We start from the raw sequence: 25,712 nt of genomic DNA on the forward strand, positions 1-25,712 counted from the left end.
ACAATCTGCTGTCTTAATTCAAATCTCTGGAACACATTCACTGTTAGGACGTGTCTTCAGTCCTTTCAGACTTCAGTTCACAGCAAAGTTGCTCATGAAGTGATGAGTCGGATTGTAGACAAATGGAGGAACCTTCAGGGCCCATTTTATACCCTGGCCCATGTGGAGGGAATCCCATTGTTCTTGTGCTGTAAAAGTATGTCCCACGATGGAGTTTGGTACATGAGCAAGTCACCTGCCCATGCAGGACTCGGTCCTGTTTAGGCAGACACCATTACTCCTGTGCTGGTTCGAATGTTCACAGAACAGCTCACCATCTGTAGATTGGTACTACCCAAGGTGCATTGTCAGTCAAGTGCTGCTACTCACTTGATTAACAGTCTTCTCCCCAGAGCTGGATTCACACATGCTGTCATGATCATGAGGGTTAGCCAGCAGCCTGAGAACTAAGGAGTTAATCTTACCTAAGTCAGGTAGATTCAGCCAATAGGAATGTAGGTAGGAATTTCAAACTGGGACAAAGGAATGTTTGGTTTCTCCCTCCTTTCTCCTGAGCAGTTTTCTCTCCATCTACTGAGGGGGACAGTCAGAATGTCTCCTTCCAAGAATAGACTCCTCACTCTTCCGTAAGTAGGGTAAAGTTTAGATAAATCCATTAGGTTTTATTGGTTTATGGTTTGTGAAATGGGATCTGATGGCTGTGCATTTAAAAATGTTTTTTGCTCTCTTTTGTAACTAAGCTCCTGGCCCATGGTGGGTTTCTCCTCCATGAGTGTATTACTTTGTTACTTTTCCATCTAGTCATTATGCTTGCAACAGGAATATTGTACTGATAATAAAAGTTCTTCCTCTTTTCTTTTCTTAACCTGGCATTGGTTAATTTTTGTGTCCTGGTTTGTACTTTAGGAGTGAGATTTCCCAAGTGATTTCTGCCCTGATTTTCTTATCGATACTTGGGTGATGGCAGCAGGATTTTATCCCCAAAATCTAGGTTGTTAAGATTTTGGGGGAAAGTCAGGAGTGGCCCGAGGCCAGCTGTGGCAGCTGGCGCCCCACGCAGAAAGCGCGATTGGCGCCCTGAGCAGCATGGCCGTCAATGGCCATGACATAATCACAGAGCACTCTGGCACCCAGTGACATCATCATTGGGCACAGGGCCGGACGGAGGCATGGGTGAGCCGGGCAGCTCTCCTGGGCACCAACCCACAGGGGGCACCTGATGGCAGCTGTAAGGGGCGTGCGGCATCCCTTACAGCTGCCATCAGAAGCTGCGCACCTGGCTCCCGAAGCGTTGGCCCCATGGTGCCAGACAGCAGCGCCCTTGCCCCCATGGCTGCGGGGCCTTGCACAGCCCAGCGCATGCACCAGCAGCACTGGCTGGGTCGGGCTGGGCAGCGCATGTGCCGTGCGCCCCAGGAGCGAGCTTCTGCCTCACTGATGGGCCTGTGCATGTGCCCTGCGCCCAGGGGTGGCACCACACGCCCATGGCCAGAGTGCCAAAAGGGCTCAGGCCGGCCCTGATTGGGCACCCGGGCTGGTGGCACCCTAGGCAACTGCCTAGTTTGCCTAGGCTCACGGGCCGCCCCTGGGAGAAATTTTATACCAAAGCCGGGTAGTTAAGGTTCTTGGGGTACTTTTGCTGACCCCTACTCCTGCATTCATCGTACCAGAGTGAGGAAGGAGCCATGACATGCTAAGGCCCTAAACCATGTCAAATTTAAGAGGCCCTGTGGCCTCACCAAAAATGTGTATTATTTTAACTGAAAGGACAATGAAAACAGAAATAAGGTTTTACATTTGCAGACCTACAGGTACACAGGTGAGAATGCAACTAAAAGCTAGCCATTTTTTTTGCATTTATAGGACCTTCATGATCTCAGGCCCTAATTTTGTGTAATAAGTAAAAATCTGGCCCTGCTTCTCACAGTGGGCTGGCCAAGAGGCAAACATCTGAGAGAAGAACAAAGCCAATACTCATCACTTCACATACAAAATGATACACGCATATGATGAGAATAAACAGAATCAGTGAATCAAGAGCTTTCTATAGACACCTCACTTGGCTCACTGTGTACAGGGTTTGGGACAAACATAGAACAGTGGTTGCAACAATGATTTGTATGGTCATCTCACAATCCAATAATGTGACATCTTCCCATTTGTACCGCCAGCTGTTTTTACTGCACAGCCCCACACAATAGCTGAGATACTGTCAAGGATGTAAGAGCCAAATGAAGGAGAATAGCCTGTATGACTAGATGTATGGATGTGCTAGATGAATTCAGACAAGAAATAGAGCACCACCTGTAAAAGGAAGGTAAGTCACCATTGGATCAACTTACCTGGAGAGGTGGTGGATTCTCTAGCACTAGGAGTCTTTAATCCAGAGTGGACGACTCCTTCTAACACACCTGCTGTATCTGAACAAGGGGACTAGGGCTAGAAAGAGGAATCGCAGGGGAGGATCTCTGGTCTGTGCTGGGCAGGAAGTCAGACCGGATGACCCGAACAGGCATTTTTGGACTTAAAAATCTGTGGACCCTGGGCAGAAAACTACAGGCTGAGGTTCTTTGAGGGAAAACAAAGTCAATGCATTTGGGGAATAATAATCCAAGACACAGCCCATGGGTTGCAGAAATCTGCTAAGCAGGGAAACAAAAGAGCCAAGGAAGGTAGCCCATTAGATATGAGTTAACGATGTGATATGGTGTCTCCTTTGGCTGGGCGAGAGTTGGCTAACTTGCCCTTCTTCAGTGCCACAAGAAAAACCCCCAATCCCCATGGAAAACTACCTGGAGACCCAGAACTCAGAGCCTACAGATTTTCAGCAAGGATTCCGAAAAGGATTGGTCCTGCTTTGGGCAGGGGGCTGGACTCGTTGACCTTTGGAGGTCTCTTCCAGCCGTAGGATTCTATGATTCCACAAGCTCAGCCTCACCACGCTCCAGTGCCAAAAGGAATGAATTTAATTAAGTAACAACTTTATAAAACCTCATAATAAAGAAACATCATAAATAATAACTTTGTATTTACATCACAACAAGGGATAGAAAATAAGATGAAGAATATCTTACCACTCCTGTATGGTACGCCCACATCTTGAATACTGCGTACAGATGTGGTCTCCTCACCTCAAAAAAGGCATTAGAAAAGGCTCTGAAAAGGGCAACTAAAATGATGAGGGATTTGGAACGGGTCCCATATGATGACAGGCTAAAGAAACTGGGACTTTTCAGTTTAGAAAGGAGGAGACTGAGGGGGGATACGATAGAAGTCTATAAAATCATGACAGGTATGTAGAGAGTGAATAAAGAGAAGTTATTTATTTGTTCCCATAATATAAGAACTAGAAGACACCAAATTAAATTAATAGGTAGCAGGTTTAAAATGAATATAATAAAGTTCTTCTTCATGCAGAGCACAGTCAACCTGTGGAACTCCTTGCCAGAGGAGGCTGTGAAGGCTAGGACTATAAGGGTAAGTCTACACTGCAAAACTAATTCGAACTAACTTAGTTCGAATTAATTAATTCGAACTAAGTTAGTTCGAATTAGTGCATCTAGACCAAAAAACTAATTCTAATTAGCATTTTGCTAATTCGAACTAGCATGTCCTGAGTGGACCCTGAACCGAAGTTAAGGCTGGCCGGAACCAGTGCCGGAAAGGCATCAGGTTAGGACTTAGAGTGTGGAGCTGCTGCCTCAGGCTAGCCGAGGGCTGTGCTTAAAGGGGCCCGACCCCCACCCCGGACAGACAGTTCTCAGGGTTCCCCGCTTGCTTGTCTACCTCGATGAGGGACAGCAAAGCAGTCCTGTCTTGGAGTGCCCTGAGTGCCCACACTCAGCACATCACAGCACTCGGCCATTAGCCCGGCTGCCCTTGCCGCAGGCTGCCATCTGGAGGCGGGTCATTTGGGGGGCTGTCAGGATCCAGGAGACCCTGCAGGAGAGCTTCCACCCCGAGGAGCCCGCAGAGCCACCCCAGTCCTCCCCATCGGGGGCTCGTGTCCCATTCCTCCCTCACCTCCTTCCACTTACCCCTCCCTAGCCTCTCTTCCTGATGTAAAAAATAAAGGACACGTGTGTTCAAAAATAGAAACTCTCTTTATTTAACAAAACTGGGGGAGGATTAACCTCTGGGGAGACTGGGAAAAGGAGGTGGGAGAGGGGAAGAGAGAGGGAGGGAGACGGGAGAGGAAACCTGGGAGGAGGGAGCTGGAAGGGGGAAGCCAGGGGAAGAAGGAGGAGGGGAAGTATAAAGCTATGGTACGCCGTATCTTCAGTACTATGTATAGATGTGGTCTCCTCACCTCAAAAGAGATGTTTTGGCCTTGGAAAGGGTTCAGAAAAGGGTAACTACAATGATTAGCGGCGAGGAGTCCTGTGGCACCTTATAGACTAACTGAAGTGTAGGAGCATAAGCTTTCGTGGGCAAAGACCCACTTCGTCAGATGCATCAGATGAAGTGGGTCTTTGCCCACGAAAGCTTATGCTCCTACACTTCAGTTAGTCTATAAGGTGCCACAGGACTCCTCGCCGCTTTTGCTTATTCAGACTAACACGGCTACCCCTCTGATACTTGATACAATGATTAGGGATTTGGAACAGGTCCCATATGAAGAGAAACTAAAGAGACTCAGACTTTTCAGCTTAGAAAAGAGGAGACTGAGGGGAGATATGATAGAGGTTTATACAAGCATGAGTGGTATGAAGAGGGTGGATAAAGAAAAGTTCTTCATTAGTTCCCATAATAGAAGAACTAGAGGACACCAAATGAAATGAATGGACAGCAGGTTTAAAACTAATAAAAGAAAGTTCTTCTTCACACAGCACATAGTCAACCTGTGGAACTCCTTGCCACAGGAGGCTGCGAAGGCTAGAACTAGAACAGAGTTTAAAAAGAAGTTAGATAAAGTCATGGAGGTTGGGTCCATGGAGTGCTATTAGCCAGGGGGTAGGAACGGTGTCCCTGGCCTCTGTTTGTGGAAGGCTGGAGATGGATGGCACGAGATAAATGGCTTGGTCATTGTCTTTGGTCCATCCCCTCTGGGGTAACTAGTGTTGGCCGCTGTCGGCAGACAAGCTACTGGGCTAGATGGACCTTTGCTCTGACCCAGTACGGCCGTTCTTATGTTCTTATGTTCTAAGCTCAGGGCTCAGGGTTGGGGGTCTCACTGGACCAACTTGATTTTCATGCAAACCTGCTCCTGGGCTTGCATATGGCCTTTGGTGGCCAGGCTGGCAGCTATCCTGCCCTAGACGGCCACTTTCCTGTGCCTAGTGCGGAGATTGTGGACGTGGGAGGCCTCCCCCACAAACCTGTATGAAGTCCACGATCTCCGCACTGGACCAGGCAGGCGCCCGCCTCTTGCAGCCCCAGGCAGGCTCCTGGGAGCCGTCAGCCTGGTCTTGGGAAGAGGCGGAGGGCTGGGTGGCAGTGGGTGGCTGGCTCATGCCGTGCCAGGTGTAGGGTCTGCTGGCTGGGTACTGGCAGACTTGCACCTGGCATGGGCACCGTAGCCAGACCGTGCCCCTTTAAGGGCTCCGGGGCCGGGAGGGGGACAGAAGAGTTTCCCTGGTGGTGCCCAGTGTGGCCACTAGGGTAAGCTGGGGAGGGCTAGCCTCCAACTAGTTCGAATTAAGTGGCTACACAGCCCTTAATTCAAACTAGTTAATTCGAACTAGGCGTTAGTCCTCGTAGAATGAGGTTTACCTAGTTTGAATTAAGCGCTCCGCTAGTTCAAATTAAATTCAAACTAGCGGTTTGTATGTGTAGCGCCTGTTAAAGCTAATTCAAACTAACGGCTGTTAGTTCTAATTAACTTGGTAGTGTAGACAGACCCTAACAGAGTTTAAAAAAGAGCTAGATAAATTCATGGAGGTTAGGTCCATAAAAGGCTGTTATCTAGGAATGGTGTCCCTGACCTGTTGTCAAAGGCTGGAGAGGGATGGCAGGAGCCAAATCGCAGGATCATTGTCTTCGGTCCACCCTCTCTGGGGCACCTGGTGCTGGCCACTGTGGGCAGACAGGATACTGGGCTAGATGGACCTTTGGTCTGACCCAGTACGGCCGTTCTTATGTTCTTATGTTCTTATGATTTGATCGCAGCTTTTAACTCCCTGAAGGGAGGTTCCAAAGAGGATGGCGAGAGGCTGTTCTCAGTGGTGGCAGGTGGCAGAACAAGGAGCGATGGGCTCAAGTTGCGGTGGGAGAGGTCCAGGTTGGATATTAGGAAAAACTATTTCCCTAGGAGAGTGGGGAAGCGCTGGGCTGGGTTCCCTAGGAGGGAGTGGAATCTCCTGGTCCCCGGGCCCACCCTCTTCATGGGGGGCAGCCCAAGGCCCTGTTGGTGGTGGGCGTTCCCCCAGCCACCAGCTCAGCGGGGAATCCCTCCGAAATGCACCAAGCTCACCGGTCGGCCATCTGGCTCCCTGCCCCTGGGCCACTTCCTAGCCCTGCCCGGCTGCGCAGGGTGCTGCCTGGGCGCCAGCTGCTCCTCCCTCAGGCTGCTGCTTCCTCTGGCTGTGGCTCCTGGGTTAGGGCAGGAGCTCCCTTCCCCTGGTGGCCAGCTCTGACTTCCCAGCTTCTCTGGCCTTTATACTAGGATTGCATCTAGAGCATGCCCAGCAGAGCCGTGGGGAAGGCTCGTTTTCCGTACGCACCCTGGCCAGTGCAGGGTTGGTAGCCCCGTCATAGGGACACACAATATTCCTTAGGCCGATGGTTTCATTGCCAGGCGGGCACCTGCCCCTAGAAATGGGTCTGAGAGCCACTGACTCAGCACACGTGGGACACCCCAGAGCTCTCCCATGGGGACAGCACTTGGTCCCTCCTCACATCGGGCAGATGGGCGCCCTGGAAGGGAAATGTCCCACGTGGGTCAGAGTATGACTATTAAAGTGCATACGGGGTATCGGGCCATTTGCCTAGCAGGCAGCCTGGCTTATCTCTCTTGCAATTCACTCAGAGGATGTACGGAAGCCCAGCCTTACACGCTGTGGTCTGAGGCTTTTTGCCCTGCCAATTAACAAACTCGTTGTCCGTTGTGTGTCTGGGCAGCTTCAAATGTGTTAACCAGCCGCTGCGAAACACCTGCTTACCAGAAACCATTTATCAAGCTCAGCTCTTGGGCACAGACGGAGAATGGAGGAAAATACTATGTACGTGAATGTGGATACTGAAAAACTGCATCTAGGAAAGTGGTCAGCTCACGGGGAAGGATGGGGGATGGAGGAAGATATCTATGCACATGTGGATGCTACAGAAGCAAGTCTCCAGCCTCCAGGTAAGGACCTCACACGCCGAATCCTTCAGGCCAACCTGCCCTGTTCTCTGGACTCCCGGCACTTGGCACTGGCTGACCTGGGAGAACAGACCCACTGCTCAGCCCTGCTCTTGGTCAGCTTTAGACCCGGGGCAGCAGCAGCAGCATGTGCAGTGGGCAAGAGGGGTTTGGCCTGGCCTTGATCTCCCCTGGCTCCCCGCAGGGCTTGCAAACTGGGCTCCCATCTCACACAGAAACCAGCTTGTTACCCAAACCAAGCCAACGCGTGAGGGGACTTCACAAGGGCTTAGGAGGCGAGTTGGGGTCAGTTCTCAGTTCCTCTGCACTGGTTCTGCCCTCCCAGATCTACAGCCACTGGCTCTCCGGAGCAGACCCACGGTCCCTCCAGCCCAGTCACCTGCCTCTGATGCTGGCCTGTGCGGATGCCCCAGAGAAAGGAGCGAGATACCCCGGCACCGAGCAGTTATGCCTCAGCCCAGGCAGTTAGTGGGTGGCTGATGCCCCCGCAGGGTTTTTACTCCCCCGTGGATCTCTGTCTAACTGCCAGGCTTTCTCAAAGTGCCCTGAGCCCCTGGCCTCAGTCCCAGCTACGTGAGGGCACTGTGGCTTTGGCCTCCCACCGACTGGGCTGACTCCTCACCAGGTGGGGAGACCTGGCAGGGCAGAGCCAAGATGGGCTCCCGCGTCCATGGAAACATTCCTCTTGTCCCCCACTAGGCAAACGCCCTGACACACCCGCTGCGCCGCCTGGCAAGTCCGCGAACACCCTCTGCTCCCTGCTGGTTGTTCTGAGCCTGGCTCTGGGCGTCTCCCTCGTTGCAGTGACCGTCGTGTGTAAGTCGCCCCCGGTGCAGGGTTTGACTCTGTGTCCTTGTTCGAAAGACAAACCAAACGGCCGTAACGCTGGTGTGAGTGGAGGGGCCGAGGGGAGGGGCCCAGCTCTCTGCAGCGTCCCCTCGGGTGCGGGGTCCCCCCAGATCAGTCAACTCCTAGTGCTCTGCATACGCCCACTCGCTGGGCAGGGGAGATTTGGGGGTGTCCGTGGCATGTTCCTGTAGATACTCAGGGCCAGGTTGGGCTGGTTTGCAGCCGGGGAGGGGAAAACACAGAGGACCTGAATGCGAGGGCCTGTGTTCAGGGGAGCACAGGGCTGCTCTCTTGGAGTGTGTCTGGGGCTGCAGTCACCACAAAAGGAATGGGGAGCCATGGGGAACTCATGGGGCATTGGCACTTGCAGGGCGGGGGCACTGAGGGAATATTCAGAGAGGCCTAAGGAGCAATTTTCCCAGTTCTGGTGCTTGAGTCGCACGGACAGTAAAAATCTCGTCTCGACTAACGAGCAAATCATCCGCCGCACTGCGAGAGTCTGTTCTCTTGCGCTGCGAGCGAAGCACCACTGACCCCAGGGCCATGTGATCCTAGATTTCCAGGGGCAGAAGAACCTACGAGATGTCAAAGAAGCGGCTCACAAAATCAGAGTCTCTCTGCAGCCCAACAGCACCGTGGACACCTCGAAGGAGCTGGCCGGTGAGTGGGGCCGGGTGTGCGCTTGCTGCCTTCTCGAGCATGGGGACTCCCCTGGGCCCATCACTGTGCCTCTGGGCACCTGGCGCTCTTTGATCATTTCTCCTCCCGGCGCCTTGGGAGACAGAGCCTGTTGCTCAGAGGGGAATGGAGGCACCGGGAGCATGGGGGTGTCTGCACTGCAGTGGACAGCCTCACAGCCCAGGCAAGTGAATGCGTGAGCATGCTACAGCTCCCAACCAGGCTGCAGGGACAGGAGAGGCAGGAGCAGAGCTAGGTTAGTGCCACCCGATAGCTCGGAGCAGGGCTTCGAGTGGAGCCTGTTTGTATCTAACCACACGGCTCTTACAAGGAGCTTTTCACTCAGGCAGGTTCTGGGCCCTGCTTCGGTTTCTGTGACCCCAGGAGCGACCAGCAAACACAGTCTGTCGCTGGGAGCAGGCGTGACCTGAGTGTGATACAGCAGTCAGGGGATGCCAAGGGCTGCAGAGTGGGAGAGCGGGGGGGCAGGCCCAGCCCTGCGCAGAGAGATCACAGTCTGGTTCTGGAGCTGTCACTTCCCTGGTCCCTGGGCATCTCTCAGGCTCTGCAGAGCGTTTCCACGGTACTGGAGGTATCCCGGAAACACTCTGCCGTGTCCAAGGAACGCGTCTGCTTTTCTGAGAAAAAAAATCAAAAAGTAGATGCAGTTTTTCAGCATCCCTGTAAACCTCATTGTACGAAGAAGAAGGGATGTTCCGAAAGGGGTGTATAGACGGGCCAAATGTCAGAAAAGCCTCTTTCAGAAGAAAAGTGGGAAAAGATACGCAAGCTGCAGTTTGCAATTTGCGTATCTTTTTCCAACTTTTCTTTGTAGTGTAGACATAACTTCACAACTAGGGACACTGCCCAGCTGCTACCTTGCCTGGCCAGAATCTCACTGAATACGTTAGACACTCTGGTGCATGACTGCACTACGCAGGTGGTCTGGGAACACCTCTCAAAGGGTCAATCAGGCACATTGCTGGGAACCAGAGTTACTTATAGCCCAAGACTGGGGTTGTTCTCTACAAGACACCAAATCAGTCACACAGAGCACCTCAGCAGCCAACAAGAAGCTTCACAAGCAATCCCCTGAGACACCCCAGTGCTCTCTGTGCCCTACCCAGCCGCACCTTACACAGGGGAGAGGTTATGAAAAGCCAATCTGACCAACTCTGAACAGGTTCTCCGAGGCCCAAAGGACCAGCCACAGTCCCAAGGCAATTCATCCTTCAGGGTCTAAAATAGAAAGAAAGGAAAGGAAAGGAAAGGAAAGGAAAGGAAAGGAAAGGAAAGGAAAGGAAAGGAAAGGAAAGGAAAGGAAAGGAAAGGAAAGGAAAGAAAAGGAAAGGAAAGGAAAGGAAAGGTTCAAAGGTTGTGAGTAGCATTGTGAAAGAAAGCACATTACACACACCATCCTCAAGTTCTTGATGCAGGCTGTTCGCAGAGGTGCAATAGACTGCTATCTTAAAAGTCTCTGGAGTACCTCCTAGAATCATAGAATCGTAGGGCTGACAGAGACCTCAGGAGTCATCGATTCCAGCCCCCCACCCAAAGCAGGACCAACCCAACTCAATCATCCCAGCCAGGGCTTTATCCAGCTGGGTCTTAAAACACGTCCCCTCGGTAACCCATCCCAGGGTTTCACCCCCCTTCCAGGGAAATGGTTTTTTCTAATATCCAACCTAGACCTCCCCCACTGCAACTTGAGACCATTGTTCCTCGTTCTGCCACCGCAGAGAACAGCCTCTCGCCATCTTCTTTGGAACCCCCCTGCAGGGAGTTGAAGGTTAGGACGGGTCAACAGATCCTCCGGGCCCTTTCTCGATAGCAGGGATGCTTCTGAAGACAAGAGCAAATTGAAGACAAAAATGATGTGATGACACCACCCAAAAAGGAGCTGATCACATGATCACCATGTCCTTTTTAGGCAAGAGGAAATGGATTACCAGTTTGCATCAGAATTGCTCTGGTGTTTATTGATGACACTTAGTAAACATTGTCCATGAAGCATCGCTAGTCCCTGGGTCACCACCCCTCACAGTAGGTGGGTGACGCCTGCTACTGCCTCCCGGACACCAAACATTCACCATACAAGTACCGAGACCACAGTCACAGCTTCACAGACCAGACTCAGGCCTGTATGTGAGCAGTGTAAATAGAACCAGCAACACAGAACCTTCCCGTAGACACCTCACACAGCCCACCGTGCACAGAGCGTGGGGAGCACACAGCAGTGGGTGCAACAGTGATCGGCACTTTCCTATTGAAATCCAGTAATGTCACAACCTGGCCCAACGTAGCCGGCAGGGGCTGCCCTAGAACACATCCCCCCAATCCCGCGTTCTGATCCCCGCTGACGTCGCTCTGACTTGCTCCCAGCGCTGCAGCTCCTGGGCGAAGCGCAGGCAGGAGTCCGGATGCTGAGAGCCCAGCTGGGAAATGTCAGTGCGGAGAACAGAGAACTCCAGACCTGTCTGGATAACATCACTGCAGCACTGCGAGCAGCGCAGGATTCCTTCAGTAAGTCAGAGCTGCAGTGCTGACCTGCCCCAATTCCTGCCAGTACCGGGGTAAACGAGACTTTCGGGCTTTCACCAGCACCGAATTCTCCTGCATTAGGAACCACCTGTGGCTATGCATGTGTCGACCCCGCAGTGAGCTGTTTGGAGTTCACTTACACCCTAGGCCTTGTTAGCCTAATGGAAGCCCCCAGCTACCAGCTCTTGCTGGATGCTTTAGGCCAGTCCGAGCAGAGGCAGAGAGAAATCGGCCTTTCAGTACCTGGGGGGTTACGCTCAAAACTTTTCCTAGGCCAGCACCCCAGTTAGGGTGTGGGGGGAACCCGACGGGCAATAGACCTGAGACCTTCACCACTGACCACTTATGGTCCCTGAGCACTGTTCCCCCTGGCTAGCTCCTATGCTCCAGCCCAGACACAGCTGCATTTCCATGCTGGGGGAAGGACCCTGGGCTGGCTGCTCTCTGCAGCATCTCCGGGATCCTTCCTACAGCCACCGAAGAGATTTGCTGAGCAGCTGGATAGTCAGTCTCAGACGTTCCCTGGGCTTGGGGCAGCCGAGGGGCAGGAGAAATGCAGTAGGAGAAGCCCTGAGCTCCCTGCAGGTGTCCCTGTGACTGAACCAAGTGTCTGACCCCAGTCTCTGCTCTCAGGGGTCCTGTGGACAAAGCTCTCCGCAGGCTGGAGGGGTCACGGTGGGAACCTCTATTACTTCTCCCAAGAAGAGAAGTCGTGGGATGAGGCCAAGCAGTTCTGTGCATCTCGGGGCTCACACCTGACCTCCGTCTTGTCCCCGGGGGAGCAGGTGAGTGCAGGACCCTCCCAGGGCTTGGACCACGGGCCAGGGCCTGGTTTAATGCCAGGAGCAGGGGGCAGGATGCAGCAAACCTGCAACGTGCCTTGTGCCAAACTCTGGGCGAGGATGCCCAGCCCCAGAACCTGACACAGGGATCCACCCATCAGCTGAGAAGCAGAGATGGGCAGGGGCACGGTGCCAGGCCTGGACACCCCAGAGTCTGGGGAAAGGAGCGAATTTGGGGTCTGGCTCGTTTCTTTGGGACAGGTTGCCGTGATTACCCCATGCAGATACACACAAACCCAGAGACACTCCAGGACTCCCTCAGTGTCTCTCAGCTAGTCACTATGTCTACCGCTGCCCAGTGCCCTGCTCACGTCCCCAGACGCCCGTTCCCCTCCCCAGCCTGTTCAGCCCTGGCAGCTGCGCCTGCCCCTGCAACCTGTCTTGGGTGGCCTGACCATGCTGGGATCTGTGTTGGGCAGGAGTTCCTCTCTAAGGAGACTGATGGACAGTCCTACTGGATTGGACTCACCGACCAGGGCACTGAAGGCCGCTGGCGCTGGGTGGACGGCTCAGAATACAGAGCAGACGCCAGCAGGGGGTGAGTAACATGGAGACTGATCCCGTGTTAATGTCTCGTCACAGGCTCTTTCAGCAGCGTCTGTTCAGCCCCTTGGCTTCGTGCAGCCCCCAGCGCAGGGGGCCCGATCCTGAGGGAGGCTTCTGGGCGTTGCCCCAACAGAAATTCACCCTCCCGGGAATTCCTACACACGCCCCTTTGCTCAGAGCGGTGCCCAGACACGCAGCGTGTGCTCCGTGCCAGTGAGACTGAGGCCAGAGCCTCCCTGGGGACTCGCCACTAACCTGAATGAACCACCTGGATTTACACCAGCTGAGGGGCTGGCCCTGAGCCAACTCCACCCAGCCAGCTTGGAATGGAGCGAGCAGCCGGGTCCAGCGCTCTCCCTGGGCCACACAGTGCTTCATCTCCCCGGCTGTGGGGGCAGGCTGCAGGGGCCGGGGCGTGGATGGAGCCAGCTGGCACCGGTGCACTGAGCACAGAGGCTGGGGCTGAGGCCCATGACCAGGGCAGGGAGAAGCCAATGACGGGCCGGGCCGGGTCTGGGCACAGCTGAGGGCGTCTGCTCAGGGCGAATTGCTCAAATTCATGGCTCTCTCTAGCCCCCAGACTGGAGAGCTTCCCAAACAGGCCACAAACCAGTCCCACAGAGCGCTTCAGCTGCCTGCCTGAAGCCTCACGAGCAAAACCCCTCCAATACCTCAGCAATATCCGTGCCCCAGATGGCCCCGGGCCTCATACACAGGTGAGGGGTATTAGAACCCAACGTCACCTTCCCCGAACGAGTTCTGTCCGGTTCCAAGAAGCCAGCCACAGTTCCCAGGTCAATTTACCCTCTGGACCTTACCCACAAGATCACACTGAGCCAATCCTTTAGAATCTACAATCTAAAAGTTTATTACTACAAGAAAGAAAAGCAGGAGAGTAAGGCTGTTGAAGTATCATACATTACATGCATCGAATCTCCCAGTTCTTGATGCAGTCTTGAGGCAAAGATGTTATAGCTGCTGGTTTAAAAGTCCTTGGTGCACATCCCATACCAGGATGGGCCCAAAGTACTTCCCAGCTAATGAATCCCTGTGAGGTCGCACCTGGGGTCAAGAGCACATCTGGAGACCAAGATGGAGTTGGGCACATGGCCTATTTACACTTCCTTCCTGGCTTCTCCCAAGCCAGAGACAGTCACATGGTCTCTGACCAGGCACCTAGATTCCTTCATAGGTGGGTCCCGGGTACTTTAGAGACCTATTATCCCTGGAGTCTTATGAAGCCCATTGCTCAACCACATACAGAGAAACTCCCAGTCTCCATACAGAGTACAGATTCCTAACTCCACACACAGACGTTATACAGATCTATGAAGGGCGCATACAGAACCAGTAGCAAGTAGCTTTTGTTTGACACCTCACGTTGCCCCCTTTGTACCACTTTTGGAGCTAACACCCCCCCATGGGTGCAGCAGTGACCCGGCTGCTCCCCTCAAAATCCAATCATGTGACACCGTTGCCCTCTCTTTCCATCACTTTGCTGAGCCATTTCTGGGGGCCTTGGCCCCTGCTAACTACAGAGTCCGTGCAGCAGAACCGAGGTCAGCGCGTGGCCGTGGTTCTCCTGAGACAGTAACACTCTGCCCTGCAGGTTCTGGTTCCCCGGTCAGCCTGACAACTGGCACCAGGTGCCTGGAGGGAGAGAAGACTGTGCTCACTTCCACACACGGAAGCAGACTTTGTGGAATGACGCCCCTTGCACTGAATCTATTCGGTGGATTTGTAAGCAGGCCCATGGACAGGAGGTGATGCGCAATATCCCCTGCTGAAGGTATGAGAGGGAATTCTTGGATTTATCTCTGAGGTCTCTGCAGCATTATGCAAATATATGTAATATGATCTCATCTGGGTCCTCTAGCAAGCAGGAGCAAAGCCTTGTGACTTGGGTGTTCGTTTGTGAGCGCTGACAGCACCGCACCATCCTCCCTGATGCTGCCCCGGCCACACGCAGAGCAAAGACATCGTCCTCCTCCTTCTCTCTTCTCTTCTTTTTCACGCGCGGTTGTTTGGGGTGGAACTTAGGGTTGTGGGGTGGGGGTGACCCTGGATGTTGAGTCCAGTAGGGAACGGGGGGAATTTTGTTTCATCTCATTATTTTCCATGTACTTTGTCATTCTTTCTGGCTCTAGCAGAGACACCAGTCCTGTGCTGCCCGGCATGAATGGGTCTCTAATTTGTATGTTTCCAGGTCTGTCAGTAAATAAAGTACTGGGACCATGGAGTTACTACTTCGAAATCATGCAATAAATAATGATTTGATGCCTTCCACTAGAATTTCTATTTTGTTTTTGAACCTTTAAAATCAGATATAGAAAGATGTAGAAATACATATATATTCTCTAAATATAGAAATGTGTATATAAATAGAACCCCTCCATTTACTCTACAGCTGGAATCCCAGAATGTTTGGCTTGTGGGGAACAAGCGGAATATTTCCATGGAAGCTAAAGCCTATCTAGGCTCCGCTCTGCCACATCTCCCCTCCCTGGTAAGGAGACAGCCCAGTCAGTGGAAGGCAAAACCATGGTGCACTCATGTAGCTGGGACTGAGGCTATGTCTAGACTATGTCCAAGGAACGCATCTTCTCTTCCGACATTTTTTGCGGAAGCGCAGACACGCTTTTTCAGAAGCCCTGTCCTCCTCATGCCACAAGGAAGAAGGGCTCTTCCAAAATAGGAGGTTTTTCCAAAATTTGGCCCAGTGTAGACAGGCCAAATTTCAGAAAAGCCTCCTCTGACAGAACTATCAGGAAAAGGTATGCAAATGGTGGAGTGCGTTTGCGTACCTTTGACCGAAAAAAGCAGCAGTGTAGACCTGGCCCGAGGCCAGGTGCTCAGGACACTGAGGAAGTGTTGCAGCCAGACTGAGATCCACGAGGGATTAAAAACTGCTCAGGTTCATCGGCCAACCATTACTGGGTTTCTTGCACCTTTCTCTGCAGCGTGTAGAAGAGGCCAGTATCAGAGGCAGGTACCTGGGCTACGTGGACCATGGGTCAGCTCTGGTGAGCCAGTTACTGTAAATCTGAGAGGGCAGAACGACTGGAGAGGAACTGAGAACTGACCTCAAGGTTCCTCCTAATCTGAGTCAGCTCTTGGAAAGTTCCCTTACGTGGTTGTTTTGTTTGGGTTCGCTGCTGGAGTTCAGGTTTCAGTGTGAGATGAGGGTGCAGCTTGTACACTTCTCCCAGGAGGAAGAAGAGATGTGACGGATCGGGCCAGGTCTGGGCACCGCTGAGGGTGTCCACTCAGGGTGAATTACTCAAAATCAGGGCTCCTTATAACCCCTGACTGGAGACCTTTCCCAAATAGGCCACAAACCAGTCACACCGAGCTTCAGCTGCCAATCCAGCCAGCAGGAAGCCTCGTGAGCAAAACCCCTCAGACAGTCGCAATCAGCCCTGGGCCTGCACACAGGTGAGGGGTTATAGGACCCAAACTCACCTTCCCCGAACGGGTTCTCCCAGCACCAAAAGACCAGCCACGGTCGGGCCAAGGGCTGATCCTGGCCACTTGCCTTCCCTGCTTGTAGGGCAAGGTGTAGCGCACAAAGCCATTGCCTCTGCCCTATTATAGAATCGTAGAATACTAGGACTGGAAGGGACCTCGAGAGGTCATCAAGTCCAGTCCCCTGCCCTCATGCCAGGACCAAATACTGTCCAGACAATCCCTGACAAACATTTATCTAAGGGTATGTCTACACTACAAAGTTAATTCGAACTAACAGCCATTAGTTCGAATTTTAACTTTGATAGGAGCTACACAGGCAAACCACTAGTTCAAACTTAATTCGAACTAGCGGAGCGCTTAATTCAAACTAGGTAAACCTCATTCTACGAGGACTAACGCCTAGTTTGAATTAACTAGTTCGAATTAAGGGCTGTGTAGCCACTTAATTCGAACTAGTGGGAGGCTAGCCCTTCCCAGCTTGCCCTGGTGGCCACTCTGGGCACCACCAGGGAAACTCTTCTGCCCCCTTCCCGGCCCCGGAGCCCTTAAAGGGGCACGGTCTGGCTACGGTGCCTGTGCCAGGTGCAAGCCTGCCAGCACCCAGCCAGCAGACCCTGCACCTGGCACGGCACGAGCCAGCCACCCATTGCCACCCAGCCCTCCGCCTCTTCCCGGGACCAGGTTGGCAGCTCCCAGGAGCCTGCCCGGGGCTGCAAGAGGTGGGCGCCCACCTGGTCTAGTGTGGACATCATGGACCTCATCAAGATTTGGGGAGAAGCCTCCAACGTCCACGACCTCCACACTAGGCACAGGAAAGTGGCCGTCTAGGGCAGGAGAGCTGCCAGCCTGGCCACCCAGGAGCAGGTTTGCATGAAAATCAAGGTGGTCGAGTGAGACCCCCGACCCTGAGCCCTGAGCTTAGAACATAAGAACATAAGAACGGCCATACTGGGTCAGAGCAAAGGTCCATCTAGCCCAGTAGCCTGTCAGCCGACAGCAGCCAACACTAGGTACCCTGGAGGGGCTGGACTGAAGACAATGACCAAGCCATTTGTCTCGTGCCATCCACCTCCAGCCTTCCACAAACAGAGGCCAGGGACACCATTTCTACCCCCTGGCTAATTGCACTCCATGGACCCATCCTCCATGAATTTATCTAACTTCTCTTTAAACTCTGTTCTAGTTCTAGCCTTCTCAGCCTCCTGCAGCAAGGAGTTCCACAGGTTGACTATTTGCTTTGTGAAGAACAACTTTCTGTTACTAGTTTGAAGCTTGCTTCCCATTCATTTCATTTGGTGTCCTATAGTCCTTCTAGTATGGGAACTAATTAAGAACTTTTCTTTATGCATCCTCTCCACCCCACTCATGCTTTTATAGACCTCTATCATATCCCCCCTCAGTCTCCTCTTTTCTAAGCTGAAAAGTCCCAGTCTCTTTAGCCTCTCTTCATATGGGACCTGTTCCAAAACCCTGATCATTTTAGTTGCCCTTTTCTGAACCTTTTCCAAGGCCAAAATATCTTTTCTGGGGTGAGGAGATCACACCTGTACACAGTACTGAAGATATGGCGTACCATAGTTTGATACTTCCCCTCCCCCTTCTTCCCCTGGCTTCCCCCTTCCAGATCCCTCCTCCCAAGTTTCCTCCTCCGCTCTCCCACCCTCTCTCTTCCCCTCTCCCACCTCCTTTTCCCAGTCTCCCTAAGTTTTGTTCAATAAAGAGAGTTTCGATTTTTTAACACATGTGTCCTTTATTTTGTACATCAGGAAGGGGGGCTAGGGAATGGTAAGTGGAAAGAGGTGAGGGAGGAATGGTGTACGAACCCCTGATGGGGAGGACTGGGGTGGCTCTGCGGGCTCCTCAGGGTGGAAGCTCTCCTGCAGCCCCCCGATTGACCCTCCCCCAGATGGCAGCCTGCGGCAAGTGCAGCTGGGCTGATGGCCAAGTGCTGTGATTTGCTGAGTGTGGGCACTCAGGGCACTCCAAGACAGGACTGCTTTGCTTCCCTCATCGAGGTAGACAAGCGAGCGGGGAACCCTGAGAACTGTCTGTCTGGGGTGGGGGTCGGGTCGCTTTAAACACAGCCCTCGGCTAGCCTGAGACAGCAGCTCCACGCTCTAAGTCCTAATCTGATGCCCTGCCAGCACTGCTTCCGGCCACCCTTAACCTCAGTTCAGGGTCCACTCAATGTGAACATGCTAGTTTGAATTAGCAAAATGGTAATTCGAACTAGTTTTTAGGTCTAGATGCACTAGTTCGAATTAACTAATTCGAATTAAGTTAGTTCGAATTAGTGCTGTAGTGTAGACATACCCTAACCTACTCTTCAATATCTCCACAGATGGGGATTCCACAACCTTCCTGGGCAATTTATTCCAGTGTTTGACCACCCTGACAGGTAGGAACCTTTTCCTAATGTCCAACCTAAACCTCCCTTGTTGCAGTTTAAGCCCATTGCTTCTTGTTCTGTCCTCAGAGGCCAAGATGAACAAGTTTTCTCCCTCCTCCTTGTGACACCCTTGTAGATACCTGAAAACTGCTCTCATGTCCCCCCTCAGTCTTCTCTTTTCTAAACTAAACAAGCCCAATTCTTTCAGCATTCCCTCACAGCTCATGTTCTCTAGACCTTGCATCATTCTTGTTGCTCTTCTCTGGACCCTCTCCAATTTCTCCACATCCCTCTTGAAATGCGGTGCCCAGAACTGGACACAAGACTCCAATTGAGGCCTAACCAGCGCAGAGTAGAGTGGAAGAATAACTATCATCATTCTAACCCTGTTGTCCCCAAGGGGTTGACCTGAAGGCCCCAATTCTTGCCGTCCGCCTTCTCCACCAAGCAGCAGCCTGTGGGGGCTCCAGCTCTGCAGCCCGAGCCACAGAAAAGGCCTCCCAGGCAAGAGACTTAAGAGTGGGCCTTGGCCCACTGCGTGTGGGGCTTTCCCGGAACCAGGCCTCCCTGCGAATGGAGCCAACCCCTCCCCAAGCCCAGACAGCGCAATGCACCTCCGGCAGGAAGAGGCAGCAGCCGCTCTCGCCCAAGGAGCGCCAGCCCTCCACATCAGAGTCCCTGGCTTTTGCTTTTTCCTGCCGCCTCTCTGACACTGGTGTGACTGGTTAGACCACAGAAATCCCCTTGGGGTTGTCCCCCAGGGGGCTGATCATGCCACTGAGTCCTGACTTCCTGTTCTCTGTAGCTCCCCACCCCCCTGTCCCGCTCGGCCAGAAGCTTTGGTCTTCCCTGTGGAAGAAAACATTGTCCTCACTCTGAGTTTGTAAGCAACAAGTTGCCAGAGGCAGTTTTATTACGAGCTGTGACGGCGCGTCGGGATTTTCCCATCTCCTGCACCCCCGAATTGGCATGAACAGACTGCACCAGCCAGTAGAATGGAGGTTGTTTATTGTTCCTCCAGCACAGCGCAGCACAGATGTAATCTGGTTACAGGAACTGGGGCTAAGAGGCCTCAGTGCCCCCCTTGAGATAGGGGAGTCCCAGCCCCCCTCCCCAGCTCCTTCTTCCCTGCCTTCCAGCCAGGAACTAACTCCCCCTCTTCCAGCCCTGCCCACAGCCAGGGCAGCATCCACCTCCCTTTGTATCTCCCCATGGGGGGCCGCAGGTCAGACATGTTTTTGAGTCACCTTTGCATAATGAGGTTTTCCCTGCTGGGTCTTGCTCCAGACAGCAGAGGTCACCACAGCCCAGCAAGTACCCCCCTACGTCACACGAGCTGCAGCAAGGGAAAAACTGGTTCGGACGGGGGGGGAAGCCCCCCTCCCCTTCCGAGGCAGATCTTCGAATACAAGCAATTCTGAAGCAGTTTCTATACTGTCTATTAGATATAATAACAATAACAATTAGTCTCCTTCCCATTCCAGACACCAATGGCTAACAGCTATTTAGTTCCACCCAGATGCTCCTTATCTCAAGGTCCCTACCAGAGTCAGCGTTCTACCCTTATCTCTGTACAGAGGCGAGAAGCAAAGGCAGCGTCTAATTACAGATCTCGTCTAATTACAGATCTCACGTTGTCAGGCCACAGACTTAGCCTGACTCTTGCTCTCTTGTTAACAAGACCAAGATGGCTGCACACACATTCCCTTATTCCCTTTTCCTGTCTCCACAATCCCCCCTTTTGTGCTTACAGCACAACTACCTTTCTAAATATTTATTTTCATTAAACATTACATAATTAGTACAATCATAAAAGCTATTTCTATTACTACATCTTTTACAACAACAATCAAATATGAAACCTTTAATAAGCAAAAGCAATAGAATCATTAATATCCCCAATATAATTCTATGATGGGGGCTGTTCTATAATGTTAATAACATAACACAACACATCATAATTAGTAACCAAATTAGGGAGGGCAGGTACATGCTGATGGTACCTGTCCATAAGCACAGAGTCCAGATCAAAGGGAGAAACCCAAACCACTCCCACGAGTTTCTCCCTGGCAATATACAATACTTCACTTCTTTCACCAAGGTCAGTTCTTAATGTCCTTTTGTAGTCAGAAATCTTTGGGCTTTGGCGGTCTCAGAGGAGCGGACTTTTCCTCTTTTTTTCTTGAAGCAGTCGTGGTTCAGCATTATGCAGGGGAGAGGTTACCAGCACATCACCCTGTAATATTTTGGTTCTTCTGGTGTCCAGCAGGTAGGAAAGCAGGACCAGAAGAGAGAGGCTTATCAGCAATCAGGGTAGGATCATTTCGAGATGGAGGGATCTTTTTGCAGTGAGAAGCATTGGCCAACAGTCAGTTCTTGGCACTTCACAGCGGTGTCGGTGGTTAGCAAGACTTGGTAAAGGTCTTTCTAGAGCAGTCTTTCGCTGATGGACATAAGAGTCTCTATTCTCTGAGCTAAAAGGCAGCTAGCTCCTTTGGAACCAAGGTTCTTCTTCGAGTGGCCCCGTGGGTGCTCCACTCCAGGTGTCGGGTCCCGTCCCGGCGCCGCGAATCGGAGAGCTATCAGAGCCGTGGTCCGCCGGACCGCGCATGCGTGGCTGCCTGAGGCGGCATTCGCGCCTTTGATGTGTTGCGCGCGGTCCGGCTTGCTCAAGTTCCTCTCAGCCGCCCTCGGTCGCGGACGAGAGCTCCTACTTGTCAGTTTCACTTCGCAACAGCTTTTTCAAAGAAGCCTTCACATTTGTAAATAGTTCAGAGCCTGATTAGTTAATTAGTTCTTGCTGGTTTTTACTTTAAAAAAAAAAAAAAAAAAAAAAGAAAAGAAGAGGAGGAGAAACGGACTGGATCTCACAGCCAGTTGAGGGGACAAGTGGAGGAGAGTACTCAATTTCTCCCTCCTCTTTAATTCACTATGCGGGATCCCCCGGTTTTAAAAAATGCTCCGTCTGTCAGGACCCTATGCCGATATCAGACGGTCATGATTCTTGTGTGAGGTGCCTGGGTGAGACGCATGTCCCCCAGAAGTGCACTCACTGTAGCAAGTTAACGGCGAGGGCTCGTAAGGACCGAGACTTGCGCCTCAAACTTATTCTTTATGGCAAGGCGCTGGAGTCCGATGCAGACGGCACGGTCAACGCTGCCCCCATGTGGCGATACAGAGGCATTACAGCCGCGTGCGGCACCGAGCTCTCCACCAGCAGGAGAAATTGACAAGGCTTCACTGCATTGCAAAGCCGCAGAGAAAGAAACTTACAGGGCGCTTTCCCCATCGCCTACCTTCTCTCCAGGACCGTCTCCTTCTCCACCCAGGTACCGAAGGCACCGGGACTATAGTCTTTCTCCATCTTATCAAGTGCTAAGAGGACCTTCCCATGGGGACACGGTCTATATAGAAACAAGACGCCCCCCATCACATTCTCGCTCCCCAAGGGGTTCATCAAGGCATAGATCACCTAGGCGGTCGCCACGACGGATCTACTACATCCGCAGTTCAGGATCCTCCAGATACTCTTCACCAGCACGTTCTGACCATTACTATGGTCGCTACCATAGGGCTGAATATGATCGCCCCCACCCTGGTCGCGCTACCCTATCTTATAGGAGTTCTTCACGTACCTGTCTATCACCCAGTGCACAGCACTTACCAGAGCGTCCACAAAGATTGTTTTCATCACCTCCATCAGAAAACTTAACCATCCATCAGGATCACTCAGAACCAGAAGAGGGCCAACTGTCCGAGACAGAAGATCCTCGGCCACACATTTCTCCAACTGACTGTCTTTCGTCGTCACCGGATGAAGCAATGATTCCAGATGATGCCTCTCCCTTGGATGACCAGGACCTATTCAAAAGGGTTGCAAACACACAGGAAATACAGTTAACATCGTCTCTTAAAGAATTTGCGACAGCAACAACGGGCAAGAATCGCCCTCCCTATCGATGAGGCCATCATGGAAGTGGCAGACGAAATATGGCAAACCCCTACATCGGCTGCCCCAACTAGTAAGAGGGTTGATAGAAAGTATTTCGTACCTGCTAAAGGACTGGATTTCCTTTTCAACCACCCTCAACCCAACTCTCTTGTAGTTGAGGCGGTACAGCGGAGGGCTAAGGCTCCTCAATATAAGAATACATTCCAAGACAAGGATAATAAAAAATTGGATGTGTTTGGAAGAAAGGTTTACTCTTCGGCTACGTTATTGTTACGAATCGCAAATTATACAGCCCACCTTTCTAACCACAATTTTGATAACTACTCAAAGCTTACAGAGCTACTACAATATCTACCTGATGCCAAGAAACCCTTACTGAAAGCCATAGTCCAGGAAGGATATATAGCCTGTAATACTACTTTGCAGATGGCCATGGATGTGGCTGACACAGCTGCACAGGCCACAGCTACGGGGGTCGCAATGAGGCGGTCTTCCTGGTTATCATCTGCTGGAACTCCACGGGAGCTTCAGAATAAAGTAGAAGACCTACCCTTTGATAAACAGAAGCTTTTCGCTAGTAACACCGACGAAGTTCTCCATTCTGGCAAAGACTCCCGTACCACTTTACGTACCTTGGGAATGTACACACCTCCCTATAAACGTAAACGTTACTATCCTTACCAACGGAGGTACGATTACGCATTCAATAAGAATCAATCACGTCCCCAAAACAATCAGCGCTTCCGGCAACGTCCTCAACGTAAAAGATCTCAAACGAACCGTTCATCCAATCAACCTGCACCTAAGCAGCAAATTTGACTTTCCCGTCGAGGACGCAAGCACGACCCCCACGTTCAACGTACCACAGGACTCTTTACACATGTTTCACCATCGATTAAAACAGTACCTCCTTCACTGGTCCAGTATCACCACGGACAAGTGGGTTCTGGAGGTGGTACAATTTGGTCTCTCCATCCGCTTTCTATCCATTCCCCCCACCACCCCTCCTACCTCGTCCCTTTTCAGGGACCCCTCTCACGAACATTTGCTGAAACAGGAAGTTCAGTGCCTACTGAATATCGGTGCTATAGAGAGGGTACCAAGTCAGTTCCAGGGAAAAGGTTTTTATTCCCGGTACTTCCTTACCCCAAAGAAGACAGGAGGGTGGAGACCCATCTTGGACCTACGCAAGCTGAACCGTTACCTCAGGAAACATCGCTTCAAGATGGTGACCCTAAATGCCATCATTCCGTCGTTGAACAAGGGAGACTGGTTTGCAGTCCTCGACCTGCAAGACGCCTATTTCCACATAGCGATCCATGTGGCACACAGGTGTTTTCTCCGCTTCCAGCTAAGTCAAGAACATTTCCAGTACAAAGTACTACCCTTCGGCTTGGCATGTGCACCCAGAGTTTTCACCAAAACTTTAGCGGTAGTGGCTGCCCACTTGCGCAGGCTGGGAGTGACAATTTTCCCATACTTGGACGATTGCCTCCTAAGAGGTCAAACATATTCAGAGGCCAAACACATGGTGACAACAGCCTCTCAGGTTTTTCACTCTCTGGGTCTACTCATAAACATGCAGAAATCCTCGCCAGAACCTACACAAGATCTGGTCTTCATAGGAGCGAGGCTCGATTCGAGAACAGCGCGCGCTTATTTACCTGCTGAACGTTTTGCCGCCATTCAAGATCTTGTTCACACCCTGACGTATGCTCCAACGATCCCCGTCAGAGTACCGTTACAACTACTGGGACACATGGCCGCCTCAACAACTATTGTTCAAAACGCAAGGTTACATTTTCGCTGCCTTCAACACTGGCTGAGTACAGTATACACTCCAATGAAGGACAACATTCACAAGGTGGTGGCGATACCATCACATGTACAACAATCCCTACAGTGGTGGACCAAGCCGACCAATGTTATGGCAGGCATTCCTTTTCACCGTCCACAACCATCGAAGCAAATAACAACAGATGCGTCCCTTACTGGCTGGGGAGCGCACATGGACGACATGACAGTTCAAGGCCGCTGGTCCCCGCAGGAGATGCTCTTACATATCAACATTCTCGAGTTACGAGCAATACGTCATGCATGTCAACATTTTCAGTCCCATATAAGGAACACGACTGTCAGAATCCTTACGGACAATGTTGCCACCATGTATTATGTAAACAGACAGGGAGGGGCTCGATCCCGATCTCTCTGTATAGAAGCGATGCACTTGTGGAACTGGTGTACCCGCATCAATACCATCCTAACAGCCTCCTATTTGCCGGGTGTCCAGAATACTATTGCGGACTCACTCAGCAGGCTGTTTCCCCACGACCACGAGTGGGAACTTCGCACGGACATTCTACACGGTATTTTCGCCCAGTGGGGGTTTCCCTCAATAGATCTGTTCGCTACTGCTGCCAATGCCAAGTGCCCCTATTATTGCTCCAGGGCAGGGATCGGACATCGCTCCTTGGGAGACACTTTTCTCCACAATTGGGGAACGTCACTGCTATACGCCTTTCCCCCGATCGTCCTAGTTCCCAGGATCCTGGAAAAGATCACTGTAGAGAGGGCTCGAGTAATTCTCATAGCCCCAGCGTGGCCACGGCAGCCTTGGTATTCAGTACTCCACCAGATGTCCATCAGGACACCGTATACCCTTCCTCTGCTTCCGGATCTCTTGACTCAGGACAACGGCTCCCTTTCCCATCCGAAACCCGAAACATTACACCTCACGGCGTGGATGCTCGCTGGTTCAATCCAATCGAACGCTCATGTTCGCAGAGAGTCAAGCAAGTATTAGTACACAGCAGAAAAGATTCCACTCGAAAGACCTACCTCGCCAAGTGGGCCAGATTTGAAACGTGGTGTAGCAGTGATGGTAGGGATGCTTACGTCGCAGGAATATCCCAGATACTTGATTACATTTTACACCTCCACGACACAGGTCTTGCAATAGCCTCGCTGCGAGTGCATCTAGCAGCAATTAGTGCTTTTCATCAAGGTCAGGATGGGTTTTCTGTATTTGCTCATCCCATCACAAGGAGGTTCCTAAAAGGACTTACAAATCTCAACCCACCACGGCGACCACCACCACCTTCCTGGAATTTAGACTTTGTTCTGGATTCCTTGACACGCCCCCCC

General features: G+C 51.9%; 1 protein-coding gene across 3 annotated transcripts in view; it reads left to right on the plus strand.

Moving 5' to 3' along the window:
* LOC142829722 (C-type lectin domain family 4 member K-like) overlaps positions 1-16,856 on the plus strand; it is a 106,209-nt gene extending 89,353 nt beyond the window's left edge. Inside the window, exons 1-10 of one of the 3 annotated variants that reach the window (XM_075931104.1) lie at positions 549-626; positions 2,172-2,317; positions 3,418-3,477; positions 7,060-7,285; positions 8,003-8,119; positions 8,708-8,812; positions 11,213-11,353; positions 12,005-12,156; positions 12,633-12,751; positions 14,369-16,856. In XM_075931104.1, the coding sequence (XP_075787219.1) occupies positions 7,144-7,285; positions 8,003-8,119; positions 8,708-8,812; positions 11,213-11,353; positions 12,005-12,156; positions 12,633-12,751; positions 14,369-14,546 (954 nt within the window). In that variant the 5' untranslated portion in view covers positions 549-626; positions 2,172-2,317; positions 3,418-3,477; positions 7,060-7,143 and the 3' untranslated portion in view covers positions 14,547-16,856. Of the gene's footprint in view, positions 1-548; positions 627-2,171; positions 2,318-3,417; positions 3,478-6,911; positions 7,286-8,002; positions 8,120-8,707; positions 8,813-11,212; positions 11,354-12,004; positions 12,157-12,632; positions 12,752-14,368 lie in introns of those variants that run through there. The other 2 variants (XM_075931105.1, XM_075931103.1) reach the window with 2 other exon arrangements.
* Positions 16,857-25,712: the final 8,856 nt, after the last annotated feature.

Source organism: Pelodiscus sinensis, chromosome 5, assembly GCF_049634645.1.
Source record: "Pelodiscus sinensis isolate JC-2024 chromosome 5, ASM4963464v1, whole genome shotgun sequence".
NCBI lineage: Eukaryota > Metazoa > Chordata > Testudines > Trionychidae > Pelodiscus > Pelodiscus sinensis.